Source organism: Mustela lutreola, chromosome 1, assembly GCF_030435805.1.
Source record: "Mustela lutreola isolate mMusLut2 chromosome 1, mMusLut2.pri, whole genome shotgun sequence".
Lineage (NCBI taxonomy): Eukaryota > Metazoa > Chordata > Mammalia > Carnivora > Mustelidae > Mustela > Mustela lutreola.
This window is the reverse complement of record NC_081290.1, coordinates 152,309,831-152,332,421: the sequence shown is the minus strand read 5'-3', so window position 1 is coordinate 152,332,421 and position 22,591 is coordinate 152,309,831. Positions and strand designations below refer to the sequence as shown.

The 22,591-nt window shown below is 51.5% G+C and overlaps 1 protein-coding gene across 1 annotated transcript in view; it reads left to right on the top strand.

The window, feature by feature from the left end:
- Positions 1–21,551, top strand: part of KIF13B (kinesin family member 13B) — a 213,144-nt gene extending 191,593 nt beyond the window's left edge. The window contains exons 38-40 of the mRNA XM_059176995.1: positions 9,370–9,432; positions 13,049–14,006; positions 16,468–21,551. Of these exons, the coding sequence (XP_059032978.1) occupies positions 9,370–9,432; positions 13,049–14,006; positions 16,468–16,757 (1,311 nt within the window). The 3' untranslated portion in view covers positions 16,758–21,551. The remainder of the gene's footprint in view (positions 1–9,369; positions 9,433–13,048; positions 14,007–16,467) is intronic.
- The last annotated feature ends 1,040 nt before the right edge of the window (positions 21,552–22,591 follow it).

Below are 22,591 nucleotides of genomic sequence, written 5' to 3'. Positions count from 1 at the left end.
GTTAAAAAAGAAAAAGGTAACAGTTAAAAAAAATAAAAAATAAAAAATAAATAAAAAAAAATAAAATAAAAAATAAAATTTTACCTGAAGGCGAGAAAAAAAAAAAAAAAATGAAGAAGAAAAAATTAAATTAACTGCAAGACTAAAAAAAATCACAGGAAAAAAGCCATGAGTTCCGTGCTTGGCTTTCTCCTCCTCTGGAATTCTGCTGCTCTCCTTGGTATTGAAACCGCACTCCTTGGTAGGTGAACTTGGTCTCGGCTGGATTTCTTGTTGATCTTCTGGGGGAGGGGCCTGGTGTAGTGATTCTCAAGTGTCTTTGCCCCAGGCGGAATTACACCGCCCTTACCCGGGGCCGGGGTGAGTAATCCGCTCGGGTTTGCTTTCAGGAGCTTTTGTTCCCTGAGCGCTTTCCGTAGAGTTCCAGAGGACGGGAATACAAATGGCGGCCTCCTGGTCTCCGGCCCGGAGGAGCCGAGAGCCCAGGGCCGCACTCCCCAGTGCACCCTCAGAGAACAGCGCCCAGTTACTCCCGTCTGCCTGACCTCCGGCCGTGCCCCGAGCTCACCGAGCCTGCGACCGGTTCAAGGTAACACGGAGCTGCGAGCTTACTGTCGGCTCTGTCTCTGTAGCCGGCTTTCCCGTTCCAATACCCGCAAGCTCTGCGACACTCAGACACCCCCGATCCTTCTGTGACCCTGCGGGACCTGAGGCCACGCTGACCCCGCGTGGGCTTCGCCCCGGTTTAGCCTCTGGAGCGATGTCCCTCCGCGGAACAGACTTTTAAAAGTCCTGATTTTGTGCGCGGTTGCTCCGCCGCTTGCCGGGAGCCGGCCCCTCCCCCCGGGGTCTATCTTCCCGTCGCTTTGGATTCACTTCTCCGCCGGTCCTACCTTTCAGAAAGTGGTTGTTTTTCTGTTTCCAGAATTGCTGTTCTTCTTCTCTTCGATCTGCCGATGGATTTTCAGGTGTTTGCAATCTTTAGATAAGCTATCTAGCTGATCTCCGGCTAGCTGAAGCAGTCTCAGCTTGCTACTTCTCCGCCATCTTGACCTGTCTCCTGTGCCAGGCATTTTATATGCATTAGCTCAACAGTGGTGCTGAGTTAGATCAGTGCCGTCCAATAGAAATTTGTAAGTTATACGCGATGTTTTAAATTTTCTGGTAGGCACATTTAAAAAAAAGTGAAATAGGTCAAATTGATTTTAGTAATACAGTTTACTTAATATAGTCATAATGTTGTCATTTCAATCTGTAATCAAAAAATTACTGAGTTATTTCCTTCTTTTTTTTTTCCTGTGAAATTCTTATTTTTTTTTAAGATTTTATTTATTTATTTGACAGACAGAGATCACAGGTAGGCAGAGAGGCAGGCAGAGAGAGAAAGGGGGAAGCAGGCACCCCACTGAGCAGAGAGCCTGATGCGGGGCTCGATCCCAGGACCCTGAGATCATGACCTGAGCTGAAGGCAGAGGCTTAACCCACTGAGCCCCCTGTGAAATTCTTGAAATCAGGTGTGTAGTTTATATTTCTAGCACATTTCAGTTCGGATGCTAAATTTTTGTCAGAAATCCTTGATCTGCCTTTGGCAGTTGAAAAAAAATAGATCCCTCTGCCCAAGGTGTTCCAAACATATTAAAGGCACTTTAATTTTTAAATTTACATATTATTCAGTAAAATTAAGTAAAATTAAAAGTTTACTTCCTCAGTCACACTAGCTTCATTTTGAGTGCTAAGTAGCTACGTGGGGCTGGTGGCCACCACATTGGACAGCACAGAGTTAGAGGGTGACTCTAGATACTCTGACATTGAGGAAAATGAGATTCAGATAGATAAAGCACCTCATCTAAGGTTACAGAGCATACTGAATGGCATGAGATGAACATTCAAGAAGTAAAGTTGAATGAACAGTTGTGATATTAAGAGATTTCACTGGATCCGATCAAAAATATTACCAGTGGGGGCACCTGGGAGGCTCAGTGGGTTAAAGCCTCTGCCTTCAGCTCAGGTCATGTTCCCAGGGTCCTGGGATCCAGCCCCACATTGGGCTCTCTGCTCAGCAGGGAGCCTGCCTCCTCCTCTCTCTCTGCCTGCCTCTCTGCCTACTTGTGATCTCTGTCTGTCAAATAAATAAATAAAATCTTTAAAAAAATATTACCAGTGGTTATATATATAGAATGAATGAATCTAAAGTATTTGAAGGAGGGACTTGTCAAGACATGGAAATACACTGAGTAGGACCTGTATGTATTTTATTTCTTGCCCATTCCTTTCTAAAAATAATTATCTGTGGGGGTACCTGGGTGGCTCACTGGGTTGAGCATCTGACTTCAGGTGGGTCACAATCTTGGGGTCCTGGGCCTTAGCCCAGGTTGGGCTTCTTGCTTGGTGGAAAGTCTGCTTCTCATCACACTGTACTCTTCTTCTGCTTCTTCCCCTGCTTGACCTCTTTCTATCTCAATAAATAAAATATTTTAAGAAAAATTATCTATGGGCAATGAAGAATCATTGACTGTTTTTTTTTGGTGTGTGTGTTTTAGAAAGCTCTTGTGACTGCAGTTTGGAGGGTAGATTTGAAGAGGATAAAACCAAAAGAATCTATTCAAGTGTATATAAAAACCTCATGAAGCATTGTAATATTGGGCAGAAAAATTGTCACCTTCCCATGCCTGCATTGATACTTTGATGTTACCGATCAAAAGGGGCATGTGCCAGGTAGTGTAAAAGTGTGTCTGGTAGGGACCAGCTGGTGGCCACTTGTCATCCTCTCTGGATGGCTTTGCTTAGCGAATGCACGTGGGCTGGATTACCACCTTCCAGATGTGCAGCCCCTGAGGTGATCAGGTCTACACGAACAAACGACTGATGGGTTGGGTAGCATGCTGAGTTACTCATTTAAAATAAGACATATAATTGCCAGGCAGGTGGACAAAAGTGCTGCTTCACCAGATCACCCTGGAAAGCCAGAGTGTAAATCCTGAGACTGCTCCGTGAATGGGGACCACCTGCGGGAACCAGATCCTGCTGGCGGCTGACGTGTCTGTCTTTGGACCAGCGTGGGTGCTTCCTTCAGCTTTCTTCCTGTGACATCACAATCCCCCTCTTGCAGCCCAACCACTCTACCTCTGATTAACATAATCTTTAGAAAGTACGTTTATATTAAGTTATTGCTGAGTCTTGATCTTTAGGTAATTGTACATGTATGTTTTTGTCCATTGTTTATTACTTTTTTTTTTTTAAGATTTATTTATTTGTTTGACAGAGAGAGTGAGAGAGGGAATACAAGTAGGGGGTGGGGAGGGAAAATCAGACTTCTTGCCGAGCAGAGAGCCTGATGTGGGGCTCAATCCCAGGACCCCGGGATCATGACTTGAGCCGGAGGCAGACGCTGAACTGGCTGAGCCACCCAGGTGGCCCTGTCCATTGTTTATTACTTTTATCAGTACATATTTGGAGATTAGAAAGTATTTTGTTTATATGCGCTCCGTCATTTTTCTCACTTCAGCAGCATGAAAACCAAAGGTTGTCTACTGGTTATTTATAGCAAAGGTAAATCGTACATCTCATATTCTTGTGCTTGGTTAGAATTTTTAAGAAAGGGGGTACTGCCTAGCTGTCTCAGTTGATAGAATGTGTGACTCTTGATCTCGGGGTTGTAAGTTTGAGCCCCACATTGGGTGTAGAGATTACTTTAAAAAAAAAATCTTGAGGATCATACTTGCTTAGGAACTATTGGAAGATGACATTTGAGGGTATATCAAACTCAGAGTAAGGGGTGATTATTAGGAAACATTCATTTTTCAAACAAGAAAGAATGCATCAGAAAATTCAGTGTTTTGGACTGCAGTGATGATTTTTTGCTTTAAAATATTTATTCTCCCTTCTACCCACCCCAGTGCCCAAATTTCAGAATGTCTATTCTTTTATTTTTTATTTTAAGATTTCATTTATTTATTTGCCAGAGAGGGAGAGGGAGAGAAAGAGAGAGGGGGGTGGGAAACACAAGCAGGGGGCGTGGCAGGCAGAGGAAGGAGCAGGCTCCCCGCTCTGAGCAAGGAGCCTGATACCGGACTCCATCCCAGGATCCCAGGGTCATGACCTGAGCTGAAGGCAGACACTTAACCAACTAAGACACCCAGGTGTCCCAAGAATGTCTGTTCTTTTTCTAAATTCTCTGTAAATGGAAAATTTGGCCTTTGTCATGTCACTTAAGTAATTAGCTTGTTCATTTACGTATGCATTTATTCAACATGAACAAACATGAAGTTACTCTTTTCTGTACGGGAATACAGAGATGAATGAGCCATAATCCCTACCCTTCAGAGAGCTAAATAGGGTGACATTACAGATGCCGTAATATGTGTATGTCTGGGACTGGCGTGGTGAAGGCATTTTCGGGAAGAGGAGGTCGTGCCTGAGCTGAGACTGATGCGCACTGGTGCTTACCAGGTAGCCCCGACTCCCTAGGGAAAAGGAAGGGCTCGAGGAAGGCTCCAGACAAGCAGTGTGGTCAGTTCAGAGTGGGGTTAGCATCACAAGCGAGGCACGAGTGCAGCCTCACAGGGAGGTGAGGGTCTTTACATGTTGCCAAGGTGTTAAAACTCTATGCTTTGAGGCAGAGGGGTCCCCCAGTAACTCAGATGCCTGGTTGAAATTCTGAGCTGATCTGCCCTGATTTCTTCATTCATGTGGCATGTGAAAACCAGAGTTAAAAAATGGTGGGTTATGATAAAGATGTGACCCTCATCTTTTCCCTTAAATACTTTTGAGTAGCTCTCTTGCTTGGAACCCACTCATCTGCTAAGCTTCAGTGATGCTCAGTGGACAGCGCGACTGCACGTTCAGCTGGTGCTTGGGGGTCGGTCCTTTTTCATCTCTGTGACTGGCTCACTGGGCAGCCTGAATGCATGTAACCACTGGGTGAATGTCTGCGAGCCTTGGTGTCTGTAGTGCGAGATGTAGATAATTATACTTCTATCCACTTGCCTCTTGGGACTTCTCCTTAATATTTATAGCTGCAAAAGACTTCGCAGTCATTTTTATTAATAGTTGCCAGATGTGTCGTAAGGATTAATGAACTTATGATCTGAAATGTTTTGAGCTCCTGGAATAGGAGGCAACTGCCTGCACCAGGGATGTGTAAAAGAGCATTAAAATGCAAACAATACACATTTGGAAATTTGAGCTCTTAGGTGTGAAGGACAAATGGCACACTTGAGATTTCAGTACACTTTGTAGGTATTTTTGGTATCCTTAATGAAGCTCCTGAATTCATCACAGGCCATTGCCCAACATACAAGGCTGGGTCCCCGCACCCTTGCACATGGGCCCACACACAGGCGCACATGTGCATGGACATGGGTTCTGCTAACACCACCATGACCCTTCTTCCTGTCATCCATCCTTCCTGGGCATCATCTTCGACTGTTTCTACAGCCTCCCCAGCCAGTTGTTTCCAGGTGTTCCGTAGTCTACCTCATAGCTCTAACTTTTCACTTCCTTTTCCTCTTTCCATCCAAGTTCAGGCTCTCAGTAGCTCTCCAGCAAACCCATGATGCAACTTCTTCATTGATCTCTCCAAGTTTCGTATCCCTATTTAAGGGTTAATCTTCTCCAAGCATAGCTCTTAGCACCAGTCATTCATTTACCTTTCATAGCTGGACTGCGGGTGAAAATCAACCATAAGCTCCCAAGACCTCCTGCACATGGCCCTAACCTGCTTCCCTCTGCCCCGTGCAGGTCACTCTAGATTATTCTCTCTTCCCCGAGATGTCCTGGCAGATTGAGTAGCTTTTCTGGGGGCAGAGGTGGCTGTAGAGGGAACACATCAGGCACAAAGAGGAGCATGCCTTTGCCTTGTCGTTCTTCATGTTGGAAGTATCCCTCTGCCCTGGGAAAGGCTGCTCAGTCTTCAAGGCCTGTCTCAAAGTCAGATCATCCCCGGGAGGATATTCTAGGCCTGTTTCATTTATCATCCCTTCCTCTGAATCTTCTTTGCGTTTGAAGCTTTCATTCTAGTATCTTTCGTTTTCCTTGATGTTTTGGTTATTTGCATACATGTCCTTGCTGGTCTGCTGAGAGCAAAGCCTGTGACATTGTGATCCTTGTGTTCTTCCCAGCACCTGTTGCAATGCCTTGTACGCTGGGAGACCTAAGTCTTTGTTGAACTGAATTTGTACAGTGAATCAGAGTCCCGGTTATTTCCTTCATGTAGGACAGCGTTATGGAAAAATCTAAAATACATCAAAGTAGAGAGACGACGACAGTGAATCCCTGTGTGCTTGTCACCTAGTTTCAGTAAAAATCAATACAGAGCTGGTCTTGTATGCCAGTACCCTGCCCCCTTTCAGAGTCCTTGGTTGGAGAAGTAGCCACCTGAGGCTCACTTGGCCAGAGCTGGCCTTTGGCAGCTGCCACCACCTGTTCGCACGGAGGGAGCCGCCCAGAGCTTCTAGCGTGGGAGCCAGAGAAGGAGGTGTGCTGTGAGTACCTGACTTTGCTCAGGACCCATTCAGACCCAGTCCCCTTTTCTTTGCGACACTGGGTTTAGCCATTTCAGGTATATGTCATCAGTCAGTGTCCTGATTCCCCCTTCCTCTGAGTGGTGGGCTCAGGGTGGGCCATTGAGAGCGACTGGTGGTGCAGGGAAACCTGTGAGGGAGACCTGAGGTCTTAGTGTGATGGCCCAGAACCATGATGTGGGGCTCTGGGAGCCTGGAAGCCCATGGATTCACTGATGCCACAGTGTCACAAGCCTATCCCTTCACTCATGGCAGCAGATATTTTTTTTTTTAAGCATTGACTGGAGTTTTCTAATTCTCCTGAGTCCTGGGGGAAAGTGTTAGGTTATGTTTCCGTGCTCTGTTCAGGAGGGCAAGAGTCCTCTCATCTTAGAAGAGGCTCCTTTTTAGGTGGTTACATTCCACTCTTGGTGGGATTTTATGTGTTTATGCTTTAAAGTGGAATGTTTCACCCCAATCTGGTCTGTTTTAGAGACGATCTAACTCAAGAATGTAAGTATTTTGGAGTTTGAGCTTAAGAGACTTTTTTTCTGCCTTTACGAAGGAGTATGCTGTGAATACCTTTCCATTTGTAGGGGACTTTAGATACTATGGGAGAAAGTAAATACAAAAAGAAAGATGATGAGAGACTGTGGATTCTGAGAAACAAGCTAAGGGTTTTGGAGGGGAAGGGTGTGGGGGGCTGGGTGAGCATGGTGGTGGGTATTAAGGAGGGCACGTATTGTATGGAGCACTGGGTGTGGTGCATAAACAATGAATCTTAGAACATGAAAAAATAAAATTAAGATGTCAAAATAAAATCATATATTAAAAAAGACAGCAGCCCCTGTATTCAAGGACTATAAGGTAGAGTGAGATACTTGCTTGAAAATAACTCTGTCACTTGTCTACCGAGCTGCCAGTAGAGTGGAGGAATGGAGATTCCCACAGGTGGTGTGAGAGAGGGGAGAAGCGATGTGTCATGCGAGTTGAGGGGACCTACTTACTGCTCCAGGCATCCCGGGAGAGGCTGGAAGGCCTGTGGTTCAGGCCCTCATCTCATCCAGTGGCCTTGCCCCAGCCCCCCAAGTGTCCTCCCTCATCCTCTTCTGTTGGCCTCTCACATTGTCTTCCTTAAACCTGCCATTGATCGTGGCTGTCCCTGGCCCTAAGCCCCCAGTGACTCCCCAGTGTTTGCAGGATAAAAAGTAACATTCCTTTAGTTTATCCCTAGGTCTTCCCATCTGTTTACCCATATCTCCTATCATGTCGTACTTAATCGCCTGGCCTCTGTGTCTTTTCTCAAATCCCACTGCCGCTCCCTAATTCAGCAGAGTTAATCACTTCTTGCTCTTTTCTCCCAAAGACAGTTGCAAGGTGTAACTGGTTATAGTGGTGCCCTTTGCCAAAACGCAGTTATTTGGTGCTGTGAACTCAGGCTAACCTTCTAAGTGCACAGTCCTATTCCACATAGGCTTTTGTCCCTTCAGTAAGAGTTTGGGCTGCTCAGTAGGAAGCCGGACTTCGGCTGTCCAGCCTTGGTGCCTGCAGACAGTCTAAAGCATCCTGATGGTGTAGAAGCCATCGTGGGAACTGGGAGGCCCTGAAGTACCTAGGGTCAGAAGAAAGGAAAGGGAAAGACAAGAGATCTGCCTCTCTACACAATTTAGATTAGGTAAGAGATGAGCGGTCAGCTACTTTTCCTTTTGGATCCAACAAGAGAAAAGACACTCCTACTGCATGGAAATGAACCACGACACCAAATTTTGCTGCCTCCTGTGAGGCTGTGCTGGCAGAATCCTCTGGGAGCTGGGCATTCTGAGGCAAGGTCCAGACTCTGGTCCTGGAACAGGGAGACCAGAGAAGGGGCCAGAGGCTGGTTGATGGAATAAAGGCAGAAGTGGTAGATTTGTAGTTTCTTCAAGAAAATCCTGTCAGTTTCTGTATCCCAACGCCATTGTAAACCCAGCAGCTGCTAATTGATTTCTTCTCTTTTGCACTTACCAGCTTCTTCTTCTGACCTCTCTCTTTCTTAACCTGGTGCTCTTTTTTTTTTTTTTTTTTCTTTTTAACATTCCTTGAACTGCTTGTCCATAAGTAATGATGTCCTTTCTTGTGCTATTGCTCACACAGCCATTAATTCAGGCTCTTATCCCCTCTCATCTGTTCAGTTGCTGGAGTCTCATCAGTGATCTGCCTACCTTAGCCTTGAAGTATTTCTCCAGTCCCTTTGCCTTCTACTACCAGATCCATCTTCTCAAGCTCCTGCTTTCTTCACTCAGGCATCTCTGGTGGTCCTCATCCTTACCTGATTGGGATACCAAATCCTCCCTCCATATATCTGTCCTTCTCTGGGCTATACCCCAGAGGTGGGCTCTAGCCAGACCGGCTTCCTCACTCCTCACTTCCTGTGACGACACTCTCCGGTCCTGCTAGGGCACCAGTTCTCCCTGCCCGTCAAGGCTTGGTTTGTGTTCTGCCTCCTGCCTGAAGCCTTCGTCCTGACCTTTCCTGTTCCAACCCTTTGTCTCTAGCCTCCAGAACAGCCCTTGATGAACACGTGCGGTATGTGAGAGGAGAGAGAGCCTGTGAGTGTGTAAACATGCCCTGTGTTACTGTTCTGGCACATTTCTGGTGTTGCCAGCTGCTTGCTGTGTCCTTACTGCTTACATTTCCCTGTGTAGTGCAGCGCCACTAGCCCTTGGCATGCCTACTTGGCAGTGACTTACCAGAATTCCCAAAAGTTGTGAAAGTTTATTTCAACTAGGTCCTCCTGACGGGCTTTCCAGTGTGTTCAGTGAAAACCTCTAGTTATCTCTGTTCTGCTTCTCTCAGTCCCTCACGCCTGCCTGTTCACTTGTTTCCTCAGCCCGTGCCCCGAATCATGGTGCAGTGTGCCTTGGCGGACGCTGGGACCACCGGAGCTCTGGAGGTGAGTCAGACGGGTGGGGGGTGGGCCGGGGACAGAGGGACACCTTCACTGGTGGCAGCCCCATGTGTAGGGGGGTGGCCCCGATGCTGTAACTGTTGAGTCCACACCCGTGGGTTTCTCATTTTAACGTTCCTGTTTTGATAATTAGCTGTAATATAGGTCACTGTCTTCTCCCTCTATATTTTCCTTGTTCCACTTTTCTATTTTCAACTTGTTAATCATATGATTGCTAAACTTTTAGGTGCTTGACTGCTAATGTAGTCTGTTGCTTTAATAGCCCACTGCTAGGCAAAGGCGATTTCTATAAACAGAACAATCTCCTTATTCCAAGTGTTTGCTTAATTCTCAGTTTTACATTTCATTCTGATTCATGATATCAGCGTGAAAAGACTAATGCTAAGCTGGGGAGAAAATAGTCTCTTATGATCTCCCACAGATGAACAGCACTTCTCATCTTATGAATAGCAAATCTATTTTCTCCCACTGTGTGTTCATTCTCTTAGGAAATGCTGTATCTTCATCGGAAAATTTTATTTATTAAAACAACAGAAAAAAGGGCAAATAATTTGGAAGGGAATTCAGCCCTCCACGGATTCAGTCCTTTCTGAAGGGCCCTTTCTAATTCAGGACACTTTGGTGTTCATGTGCTCCCCCTCCGCCAATCCCCTGCGAGTGGTGTTCATTATTTTGCTGAGGCAGGCCTGTGGCCCCAAGGCCAGTGGGACAGAGGGAGACAGAATCTTTCTGGTGAGGGCTCCAGATCTCCCACAGCCTCTGCAGCTCACACCACTCTGCTGTTCGTCTAGTGATTTTTGCAAGGTTAGGCTTTCCCAGCAGTCTCTCGAAGTGTCAGTGGTAAAAGAATAACCTAAGGATGGGAGTAGGTTTCCACTCACCTATCAACTCCAGTCAAGTGGGAGCGGCTTCCTGCAGTGCTTTCACGGAAGGAATCAGGCTGCGCTTGGGCTCAGCAGGAAAGAACTGTGCAATCAGGGCTCGCCTTCTGCCACTGTGGGTCTCTGTTGTCACTGCAGATCTGACCTCTGATACCTGGTTGTCACTTACTGGAGGCTCTGGATAAATCCTTGAACCTTGCTGGGCCATGTTATAAAATGCATATGGTCAGACTTCTGGCCTACATCAAGGGATTCATGTGGAAGCAAATGGGATAATGACCAGGGAAATCTAAGGCACTGTCACTGGACTGTTACCTCCTCAGGACGGGGTATAGCTGGCCCTTAGACAGCTGTCTGTGTGGCAGTGATGAGGTATTACCCACCAGGGGAAAATGGAGCACCCACGAGTCCAGAACCAAAGTTCCTGTTCAGATTCCAGGCTCTTGTAATTTTGTTTGTGTATTCTTCCCTGCCTGGTCAGTGATATTGAAAATAAAATAGAAAAGAATAAATAAAACACATACAAGTTGCAAAAGAAAAATGATTGAAGGATTGCCTAATCTTTTAGAGTATTTATGCTGGTGACAGTTATTGATCTATTGGATTTAGTAAATTTTGCAGCCTAGAGATCCATCACAAAAATGGGCTGTTAATCTCAAGAGGTGCCGTTAATTTCGTACCCTGAAAGTGTGCCTTGTGGGGAAAGGAGGGCCTCTGGAGACAGGAATATAAATGACAATTCACGTGAAAATGCATGATTTATCAAACTGCTGAGTTAAGCCAAGTAACTGTAGGAGACTTATAGATCTCAGCTGTTTCCCAGTTCAAATAAATCCTGTATTTCAAATGGAAAGTGGCCATTCCTGTAATATAAATAATCTTTCCGTAAATATTGGAAAACATATTTCTTTTTCTGAACAGCACCCTTCTCCAGTGCTCCAACCTCATTCCCCATTCCTGCTTTCTCCCTTGCCCCATCATTGTGAATCGGGAATAGAAAGGGAATCTGCTCCCTTGTTCAGATGGCTCCAGTTACCAACAAGGGAACACCTTAGCAGCACCTCAGAGACAGTAGAATGTGGACGAGCCGAGGCTGTTGTCATTCCCCAGGCGATAGGGCCCTGTGTGCATCTCTGCCAGTGTGACTCAGACAGGTGATCCCCAGAGGGGGAGGCCAGCCTCTGCGGCTTTGACCGCGCTCACCCCCTCTTCACAATGGGGGATGTGGCTGCTCAGCTTGTGTCTCCCTGGATCAGGGGGCCCCCAACCCGTGACATGGGACTGGCCTGCCCATCTCCTCTTGCACCAGACTCCCTGCCGGGAGCCGCAGGTCAGCCACCAGGCCTGAGTGTTATGCCTGGCTGTGCTGGTGAAGCTATGCTAAGTCCCTTTTTCCTCCCCCAAGCAGATCCTTGTTCTAGCTCTGCAGGAGAAAGGCGTGAAGTCCATGGGGGCAGGGGATCTGTTTCTGTGGGAACAGGGTTCTGAGCCTGAGTGCAGCCAGGCCAAGGGTGCTGGTGGGTAAGGAGGGGCTGGAGATTTAGTGTGTACCTCCTGGTTGCTGCATCTGTGGTGAGGGCCTTTTCCTGCCTTGTCAGGCCTCACAGACCCTCGTATGCCTTCTTGCCTACCACCAAGTGAGCACTGTCCCACACCAGCCGAGTGTTCTGCTATTGAACTCAATTCTGACACTCTCTACCCAGGGACGGCGCCAGCGTCCACAGGTTAAGGCCTCAGGCCCACCAGACTCCCCCCACTTTGGATGCCAGTTGTACGCCCCAGTTGTGACCTGTACTTCTGAACAACCGGCTGTAGATAAGATTTTTCCATGAGCTCCACCTAAGTTGGATTGATTTGTTAGAATGCTTCACAGAACTCAGGAGAACCATTTTACTCACTAGATCACCAGTTTACTCCAAGGGGTAGGACTCAGGACAGCCAGATGAAAGAGAGGCATGGTGCAAGGTGTGGGGAAACCCCGTGGACGTTCAGCCTCCCTGGGTGCCCCGCTCTCCCCACAGGTCTATGTGTTCATCAGCCTGGCAGCTCCCAGAAGACTGTCCTTCTGGATTGTTCTGGAGGCCTTATTACACAGGCACGATTGAGTACATCTTTGGCCAATTATGATTAAGTCCCCTGCAGCCCCTCTCTGCGTCTTGAGGCCGTGAGGCTAAGCTCTCATCACAAGGGTGGTTCCCCTGGCAACTGGCCTGCCATCCTGAGGTGCAGTCCCAGAGTGCCCGCTTTACGGTGAACTCAGGTGTGGTTGCAGGGGGGTTGTTAGGAATATCAAGACACCTTTCTTGCCGCTAACATTGAGGAAACCCAAGGGTTTCAGGAGCTCTGTGCCAGAAACAGGATGAAGGATATGTGTTTCTTAGGGTGAGTGGCACTATTACAGACCGTGGTTAGACTCCTGAGTGTGTACAGAAGGGGAGGAGGGGGAAGTGGCAGGCCATTGGCCGCCTGCTGAGCTCTGGGTGCATGGGAAATGCAGCAGCCGCCTGGGCCATGGTGGGCTCTCCGCGTTGAGTGCGGGTCAAGAGCCCGGACCAAGCAGGGGCACCGGTACGGCCCCAGGGCTGCCCCAGTGCACGGCCACAGCTTTCTGCCCTCCAGGCCGCCGTGTTTCCGCTGGCAGAATCTGTCACAGTTCTTTTGGAAATGAGCCGCAAACTTGGCATTTTAACCAGTTATCCTTGCACCCTCCCCTGCTCCAGGCTCCCAGTGTGGCCCCGGCGGTGACCGTGCCCCTGGCCCCCGTGAAGCTCCACGACAGAACGACTAAAGCACCCACGCCGCAGGCTCCGGAGGTGCAAGAGGGGCCGCCCAGTCCCCTGAGCGAGGCCTCCAGCGGCTACTTTTCCCACAGCGTGTCCTCCGCCACGCTGTCCGATGCGTTCACCCTTGGCCTGGACGGCGCAGCCGCCGCGAGTGGGCAGACCCCTGGCTCGCCCCCACTCACCCTCTTCCAGGCCACCCCTGAGACGGAGCTCCCGATTCCACCCGTGGCTCCCGCGGCTGACAGTGACCTTCCTGCCCGCCCGCTCAGCCGGAGCTGCCTTCTGTCGCCGGTCCCGGCAAAGCAGGATGCGTGGAGTGACAGCAATGCCTCCTGCGACACCAAGGAGCCGGTGTTCTCGGAGAAGGAAGAGGCGGGCGCACCCCCGACGCCTCTCCCCACTTGCACCCCCCAGAAGGAATCATGCAGGCGGCAGAGCGGGGGCGAGGTTTCCCCGGCCACCGAGCGGCTGGGAAGGCCCGAGGACCGCGAGAAGCCGGCCTCCGGCTCAGAGCTGGACATTTCCAAACCACAGGTGCCTCCCGACCTCCTGTCTCTGTCCCCTGCTCCCGCATCCCCGTTCAGAATCCAGAAGGTGCGGACCTCCGAGCTGAAGTCCTTCACACGCATGCTGGGTGGAGACCCCAGCTGCTCCTCGGCGGCAGAGGAGGACCTGCTGGCTTCGGGGGCGCTGGGTGATGGTGGGGCACGGGCACCAGCCCTAGGAAAGCTGGAAGTTTCCTCGGATTCCGAAGAAGCCAGTGAAGTCCCAGAATGGCTCAAAGAGGGAGAATATGTCACTGTGGGCACCAACAAAATGGGCATCGTGAGATACATTGGCCCCACCGACTTTCAGGAGGGGACGTGGGTCGGAGTGGAGCTGGACTTACCTTCAGGTGAGTGGTGCTGCTTGGGCCTCTGGTTCCCTGCCTGCAGTGACTCAGTTAAGGGTGGGGTGGCAGAGGAGTGCTGGCCCTCGCCCAGCACTGCCCGGAACCTACTCTGGGCACCTAGGCTTTTATTTGACCTCCCTGAGCCTCCAGGTCACTACTTTTCAAATCAGGAATAAGAGTTTCCTAAGTGTTCTCTTTGCTTAACCTCCAGACATTTTTCAGAAACTTAAGACATTAATTGAAAGCTACTTTTAATTTGGTAATGAATCTAAGCACTTTTTTTTTTTAAGTCACAGAGGCATCTGCTCTTGAACTGTGACAGTCTGACAGTAGCTCTGTGTGCTATGTCTGCTCCGATTGCAAACATGGGTGCCTGTGGGGGTGCTGGGTGCCCGGGCTGGAGAACAGAAGGTGGGTGATCTAAGGTGCTTTACAGGCTCACCCGTCTCTTCAGTCTCATTACAGAACAGGACATTCTGCCACCGACTGCATTACTGTTTTCCAAAAAACCAGGGCCACAACTTAAGGAATTACTTGGTCCTTCAGATCGATTTATTTATTTATTTATGAGAGAGAACCCGAGCAGGGGGAGGAGTAGAGGCAGAGGGAGAAGCAGACTCCTTGCTGAGCAGAGAGCCCCACATGGGGTACCATCCTGGGACCCTGAGATTATGGCTTGAGCAGAAGTCAGTCAGCTGAGGCACCCAGGCGTCCCCAGATGGTTGTTTTTTTTTTTTTTAACAGCTTTGTTGTGATACCACGTCACATACTGTAAAGTCTGTCTGTTAAAAGTGTACCGTTTAATGGTTCTGATATATTTACACAGTTGCACAGTCATTACTACAGTCTAATTTTAGAAGAGGTTCATCAATCCCCCCCCCCCCAAAGCCACATTTCCATTTGTAAGGTAGCCTCCTCTCTAAACTCCAGGTAACCAATAGTCTATTTTTGCCTCTCTAAATGTGTATGAAGTGTCCCAGTCTAGACTTCCACATAAAGGGGATCAGGCAGAAGGTGGGCTTTTGGGACTGACTTCTTTCACTTAGCATGATTTTCCAAGGTAGATCCGGTTCCATCTTCTGTCAGTGTTTCATTCCTTTTTATGGCCAAACACTAGTCCGTTGTGCCCACCTTGTGTTCATCCCTTCGTCACTGGCTGGACATGTAGGTGATTTCCACTTCTTGGCGATTGTGAATAATGCTGTAAGTTGTAAGTGGTTCCAGAAGAGGCATGTAGCTGGAATAGTTTTTAAAGGAGAGTCTGCTATTACGTGCAGAGGAATTGGGAGAGAAGTCTGTATCTGCAGTTGACTGAGAATTACAGAGGGAGGGGCACCTGGGTGGCTCAGTGGGTCAAAGCCTCTGCCTTTGGCTCAGGTCATGATCCTGGGATCGAGCCCCACATCGGGCTCTCAGCTCAGCAGGGAGCCTGCTTCCTCCTCTCTCTCTGCCTGCCTCTCTGCCTACTTGTGATCTCTGTCTGTCAAATAAATAAAATCTTAAAAAAAAAAAAAAAGAATTACAGAGGAATTAACAAATAGATGAGTTCATCCAACAGTTCATATTAAGCACCTGCCATGTTGCAGACACTGTCTTGGATCCCAAGGATACCTTGGGGAGCAAAACAGAGTCTGTGGTTTCACTGGACTTTCATTTTAAGAGGGAGAGAATTGCCAAGTAGACAAATAAATAATTAAAATTTGATAGTAATAAGTATCATAAAGAAAATGAAATGGGTTGAGTGGGCAGGATGGTGGGGAGCCCGGAAGCAGGGACCCAGTGCTGGGGGTTGGTGTGTGCGCCCTGGGAGCTGTGTGATAGCAGTGGCCCAACCTGAGAGGTGCACTGAGGGGACCTTTGTTGATAGACAGCAGAGGTGGGGGGGAGGGCAGGTCAGATGTGCAGAGAGTGAGCATAGAAAATTCATGACTGTTTTTGCTGCAGAGATCGGGTTCCCCACCAACCCATCCCCATGGCACACTGGCATTTAGGGGTCACGAGGGCCCCTGTCCCTCTGCTCTCTTTAGCGCTGGGTTCTCATTCTTTAATGCATTTCTTTTGCTTTTACAAAGGAAACTTCCTCACACCATCTCAATAACATCAAGTGTGACATCTAACTAGCTACAGTGGTTTAATTTGCCAGTTTCCATCTGATAAGTTCAGGAAAAGTAATCGTTCTACCCACAACTCCATCCTAGGTTTACGTGTGGACCAGCCAGGTTGAAGAAGGTCCATGCCCCAGAGTGGGGTGGGATTGGTGACTTGCTTGCACTGGGGCATTGAAATGGCAGGACCTGAGGCTACTTGTCCTTGGGGACCACCATGTGCTGCCCCGAGACAGTCACCCCGGCCCCCTTTGCTAAACAGTGAGTGCCTGTGCCCCCCAGGGAGCTGTCAGGCACACAGGGAAGGGAGCTAGGTTCCTGGGAAGTCACCTCCGTGTGCTCTTCTGTCTTCCCCTCAGGTAAGAATGACGGCTCCATCGGCGGGAAGCAGTACTTCAAGTGCAACCCAGGCTACGGGCTACTGGTGAGGCCGGGCCGGGTGCGCAGAGCAGCAGGCGCGGGCCGGCGGCGCAGCGCGGGGCTCCGGCTGCAGGGTGCCCCTGAACCCCGCAGGAGCAGCACTCTCACTGGCTCCGCCACCAACCTGGCTTCTCTGACGGCGGCTCTGGCCAAGGCAGAGGGCGCTATGGCGCTGAGGGCCGACAGGAGCCAGAAGAACCCCGAGAACCGAAAATCCTGGGCCAGCTAAACCAGTGCTGGGCGCCACCCACCACCCCCAACCCTGGGTTGCCTCTTCCCGGGCTGCCAGTCTGCTTCCTTCTGCTTCCCAGGCAGAGGCTGACCCCTCCCCCCCCGGGGGTGCCTTTTCTGAGCCTTGCCAGTGACAGCCCTGGGGTGGAGTTTGGACCTGAGTGGGCAGGGACACCTCAAACCCCCTTCCGTGGGGAGCATGGCGAGGTGTCCTTTCTGCACGAGGCAGGGCTGCTGACCTCTCCCTGCTCCTCCTGGGACTCTGGAAGCTTCAGGTCTTCCTCTGCCCAGAGAATGGGGAGGTATCTCTGCAACGTAGAGGGGTTGATGGTTCTAGGAGCCCAGAGCAGTCCTGGATTGTGAGTGTCAGTGGGGCCCATGCCTGGGGTTTTCCCCTAGGGCTGTTGTTCTTTTTTTCTGTTCCGATGACCCCATTAACATCTTAACCATCCCAGTGCCTTTCTCTCCCTGCAGAGGTGGGGCCTCCTCCCTGTGCCTCCAGAACTAGCACCCAGCAGACCCATGCTGGTTCTGGCTTGCTCCCTAGGCTCACTGTATCCCTCTGACCCCCGGAGTCTCTACACCAAGTAACAAGCTCCCATAAGTGCCTCTCGCTGGCCTCCTGGGGCTCCTGGCACAGGGTCCTGGGTGCCCTAGCAAGGGGCTCTGGGCCCGGCCCCTCCCATCTTCCTCTCTTCTTTCCACAGGGTTTCTTAGGGCTTTCTTTGTGGTTGTGTTAGCGTCTTAATACCTGCAAAGTGTTTTCTCTTTACCATTTATTCCCTTAACAGAGTGCTTGGAATATATTTATTTATATTTATTTTTTCAAAATCCGAAATCACTCGCGAGCCACAATCGCCTGCCCAGGCAAGAGTGCCCAGGGTTTGCCTTGCACATCAGCAGCCTGTGAGGTCACTCAGAGGATGCAGGTTCCCTGAGGGGCGAGAGGGTGATGCCCCTCCTTATGTCATGACTGATGCAGATACACAAGTGGCCTTCCTCTAAGGTAACAGTGACAACTTGGAGAATTACTTTATTGTGCTTCCACAGTAACGAAGTCAGAGGCATCACGACGTTATTTGGTGCAATTCTGGTTTCTTGGAAGGACCTTAGTTAGACTAGTTTCACTTATTGGCAGTTCTCTACCCTGACTCCCTGACCCGAGCCTGGGGAACCGTGGCCTTGAAGGGTTCCCCACAGTCCTGCGGCTGGCCTTTGCTGAACCACAGACATGGCCCGGACAGCACGAGCCCTTCAACAGCATTGCCCGGCTCCTACCCTGGAGTCTTTTCCTGCAGGGCGCACTGGGGAAGGCGTCTGTGGGGGCGGGCAGAAAGCTGGACCCTTGCAGGCCTGGGTGGTACGGTGGCCCTGAGGGGGACGTGCTGGCTGGGCAGCGGAGCCGCAGGGTGCTAGGGCCGATAGGGCCCTTCCATGGCAGAGCCGCTGCTTCTCCTACTTCCTGCAGCCCTAGTCCAGTGACCACCTGCCCTGGGCGTCCTCACCAGGGTCTGATGGACCCCAGCCGTCAGCAGGAGCCTGGTGGACACATGGCTGCTCAGGCCCAGAGTTTCGGGTCAGGATTCCTACACAGCACTCCTGGAAGGCCTGTTTTCAGTTCTCACGTTTAGACTCTTAAAAAACGATGCTCAGAACGGCTTTTCTGAAAGGTCTCATTCTCTAGGGATTGGAAGCCCCTCCTGAGCAGTAACTCCAGGTTCCCTGCCCCTGAGTGAGGCTGTGTGGGGCCCGCGGCCAGCTGGGGAAGCAGAGACCCATGGGCCCCCCCCAGGTGTGGACTGCTGCAGGCTTGATCCCCCCCCAGGGAGGAGCCCGAGATTAATTAGCTCCCATTAATTACACGTGGCGGTGCCCGCCAGCCGCTGAGGCCCAGCTGTGCGCCAGGTGGAGCGCTGCCGCTCCCGCCCACACCACCACCCCCTCCCGGGCCCGCGATTGGACCTCTGCCCGGGAGGGGGGTGGTCCACGCTCGGCGCCTTCCCCGGACCTCTGTCTCGCCGGCCCAAAGCGCGAGCTGCCCCCCACCCCCCGAGGATGGGGCCGGAGCTACACCCCCGGCATAGCTTCAGCTCCGCAGATGTTCGTGGTTGCAGAGCTGGAAGGAACTTCTCAAGGGGAACAGGCTGAAACCTAGGAGAGTTAAGCGCTGCCTTCCAGCTTGTAGAAGCGCCAGCGTCCCACTCCCAGCGCGGCGCTCTCAGCTGTTCCAGAAGCACCGGCCCCTTCTCACAGCACCCTGGCTGCCCTCCCACCGCCTGGAGCCCCGGCGCTCTGAGCGCCCAGCTCCCCCGGGACCAAGCCTTCGCCGTCCGGTCCTCGCCCGCAGGGGGCCGTTGGCCCTGCAGGTCGGTGTCTCAGTTCCTCCCGTCGTGGCGGCCACGAGCGCATCGGGGCTGGTGGTGTGCTCCCCGGAGGGTGTGAGGGGGTCCCGCCCGGGGCGGCAGCTACGCCCCCGCGGTCCTGCGTGCTCTGGGTCTGGGCTCTGCGCTTCTGCTTAACGTCCTTCCCGGCGCAGAAGTCTAACAACCGGTGTTTAGTTAGGACTCGTCTCTGTGGACACCAGCATCCGTGTGGTTCATGGACGTAGGTCCCGCCACTGCCCCTTTCTCTGAGGGGAGCAGCTCTTGCTCCCGTAGCCTCAGGTTACCTGCCTGTGGGCCCACGTCACCCACCAGGCTCCCTGGGAAGAACAATGGAAGGTGGCTTGGCCCTTCACGATCCTCACTTACCAGGCAAAATACTTGCTGGAGCCCAACTGCCGGTATCGTGGCGCCGACCACGCTCCATGGAACCGTCTGGGGAAGGTCAGTTGGTTGGCGAGGGCTGTGGTTCTGGCTCTGTCCCTAGGGTTAGTTCAGATGCAGCAGACCGTGATGGAATTCTGGGCTGGAGCAGGGTTTTAGGGGCCAGAGCTTGCAGGGACAATGGAAGAGCCTGGACAGACTGAGTTCCGAGCAGCCCTGGCATGGGAGGACTTTCCAGACCACCTCTCTCTGCCATGCTCCCCACCTCCCCTTTGCCAGGGGCCTACTTTTTAAACACAGGGGCAAGCGTCCTCTGCCTGAGATCCCCCCCACCGCGCCTTCCCATTCCCTGCATCTCTGCCTCCCCCATAGCAACCCCCCCGCCCCTCCCCCCAGCATGGGCTTCGGGCCATGCTGGGCCTTGAGCACCTGACCAGGGCCGGCCGGGCCAGCTCTGTTGCCTTCCTGGGTGGGAAGGTTGTTGTCCTCCTGGGAGGAAGGTGCTACGGCGGCATCTTGCCAGGTGTTTCCTGTGAGTGGAGTGAGCTTTGGGATCCATCCCGCAGCATGTGAGAGAGGAGCTGGCCGTCCTGTAGGTGTTCTTGGGCTGTCACCACGGCTGGGTGGTCACCAGTGCCCAGAGAAGCGGGTGTGGCTCTTGTGCCCCAGCTGTGGCCCCGCGGGCACCCTGGCAGCCATGAGGGCTGGGCCGGATCCTTGCAGGGACAGGGTTTGCGGCCCTGAGCCGCCTCTCTTCTTGCTCCAGCACCGGAACTTCCCGTCCAGGCCAACGTGTCGCTGGATAACTCGGGGTGCACGTGTCACTCCGTTGCAGTCTGCTGTCATCCTGGGCAGCCCGGGGTAGCCCCGCTCCTTCCCAGGGAGAGCAATGCGAGTCAGATGGAGGCCCGTCCTGCTTGGTCTGTGGCCTCCGCTCTGGCTGCTTGGTGCACAGTGACATGAAGCAGTGACACGAAGTAGATGTGGTCACTAAAGCCATAGCCCAGGCAGTCCCCACAACCCAGCATTTATTGGGCCAGAGGTGCCGTCTTTTGGGTCGTGTGATCATGGGAGAGGGAGGAAAGGGCCCCATTTCCTGTCTTCTGTTCTCCCCTTATGGGCGTTATGTTAAGCGATGTGTCAACGCTAGGATTCCGGGAGGAATCCGGGTTCCAGCAGGTCCCAGGCTCTGGAATTGGGGGTGACAGCAAGAGGGGATGGGCTGCCTGGCCACAGGTGCAGCATGAGGACTTGTCAGAGGCCAGATAGGGGCTGCAGCGGGGACAGCTGTCCAGAATCCCAGCCTGGCCAGAGGGCGCGGGAGCAGAAGGAAGCACAGCCAGCGCATGTAGCTAGGGCCAGCCATGAAGGGCCTCGTGTGTTTGCTGAGAGATAGGAGCTTCCGTTGAGCTGTGAAGGGGACCCTTGCAGATTTGAAAGGCTTTAGGTGTTTCCATCCCCCATTACTCCCCTTCCCCTTCTCCTCTTGGCTTAATGTTCCTTGTATGTGAGGCCCACAAGAAGTTCAAGGGTATTTATTTTCTTGGCTAGGATTAGCCCTACTTGCCCGGGGTCGCTTGAGGCCTGCGTCTTGGACAGGGAGTGCCCAAGGAGGCAGCCATCTGTCTGTCGTGACTTACTCTGGGGACTGCGAGTGCAGCCTGTCTTCTGTGCCTAAAGACACTGGCTCGATGATCTCCACAGGTCTCTTTCTCTCAGAGAAGTCCGTCGTGCCTTCAGCCGGACTACTGACACTAATTTTGTGGGGAGGGTCTTGGAACATCTCCATGTGCGGAGTTCTGTAAATAGGATGGGTTCACATATAATGAAGTGGTTCTGATTGGGGGACTGTATTGATTTGCTGCACATGAAATGGGAGTTTAAAAAAAATCCAAAGACTCTGTAATGAATTGTAAAGACTGAATGATTTGTATTATAAAATGAACTAAACCTCTGTAATTTTGTACCATATATGCCTTCCTCTCTTATGACCAGCAGCCTCTAAATAAAACCCGATTTCGTGCCTATGTCTGAGGTTGGTCTTGTTGCCTTTCCTTCCGTGAACCCAGACGTGGTGGTGTTTGCGCTCATTGTAGACTGTCCCACAGGGCAAGGGATGGCCTGGGTCCAGGGCTTTTCAAGATTGAGGCTAGAAGAGGGAGGTTCAGGGAGACAACAGGTCCCTGAGTGCATGTCTCCGGCCCCTCTGCTCTTTGTGGTTCAGACTGAAGAACCAGTGGAAACTTTGGGGTTGCCTTTGACCCCGGGTAATGGGAGCTTCTGGGCAACTGGGAGGCAGCTGGCCTGGGGGATCTTGGGGAGGTGCTGGGACAGGCCGCTTCTCTGGAGCAGGATGTCCCAGTGCTCAGGCCAGGGCCCCACTGCCTTGATCTACAAGCTCGACCTCACATCAGACCCCCAGCTAGGGAGCCGGGGACGTGTTCCATGGCTGCACAGGCAGTTCTGGGAAGGAGGTGATAGTTGTGGACCCTAGCAGGGCTGGGCCGCATCCCCACAGGCTGCGGAACCCAGTGTTCTCTGTAGACTCCTGCTTGTCCCCATCAGGACGAGGCTCAAGTCATCACCCAGCATGGTTCACAATGGCACTTGGTCGGGGTGGTGGGTCCAGCCCCTCCGACCTGGGCAGGGGGGAGCAGGTCTCCTCTTAGATGGCCTGCGGGGACCAACTTGAGGTCCCTGAGCGCAGCCCGGCACCAGACAGGGACAAGGCCAGCCCAGGGTGCTGTTTCCCCAGGGAGCCGACTCATGGGCAGGCCTGCACCCGCCACTCGCGTGGCCCTCAGCTGATGTAAATGTCCTTGCCTATGGAGAGGCCCGATTGGTGGTGGCCACCAGTCAGGGCACATGTTTGCAGGAGTTGTTTATATTCATAAGTGCCAAAGAGTTGTTCTCAGAGAAAGTACTGCCAAATTATGACAGAAATTTGGCAGCCAGGAGCTGCCCTGCTCTGAGGCAGGAGTCTGAATGTAGAACTGATCTAGCTTCTAGGATAAATCCTCATTTTTCGAGTTGCTACTCGTTTTCTTGAGATGAGGAGAGACGACCT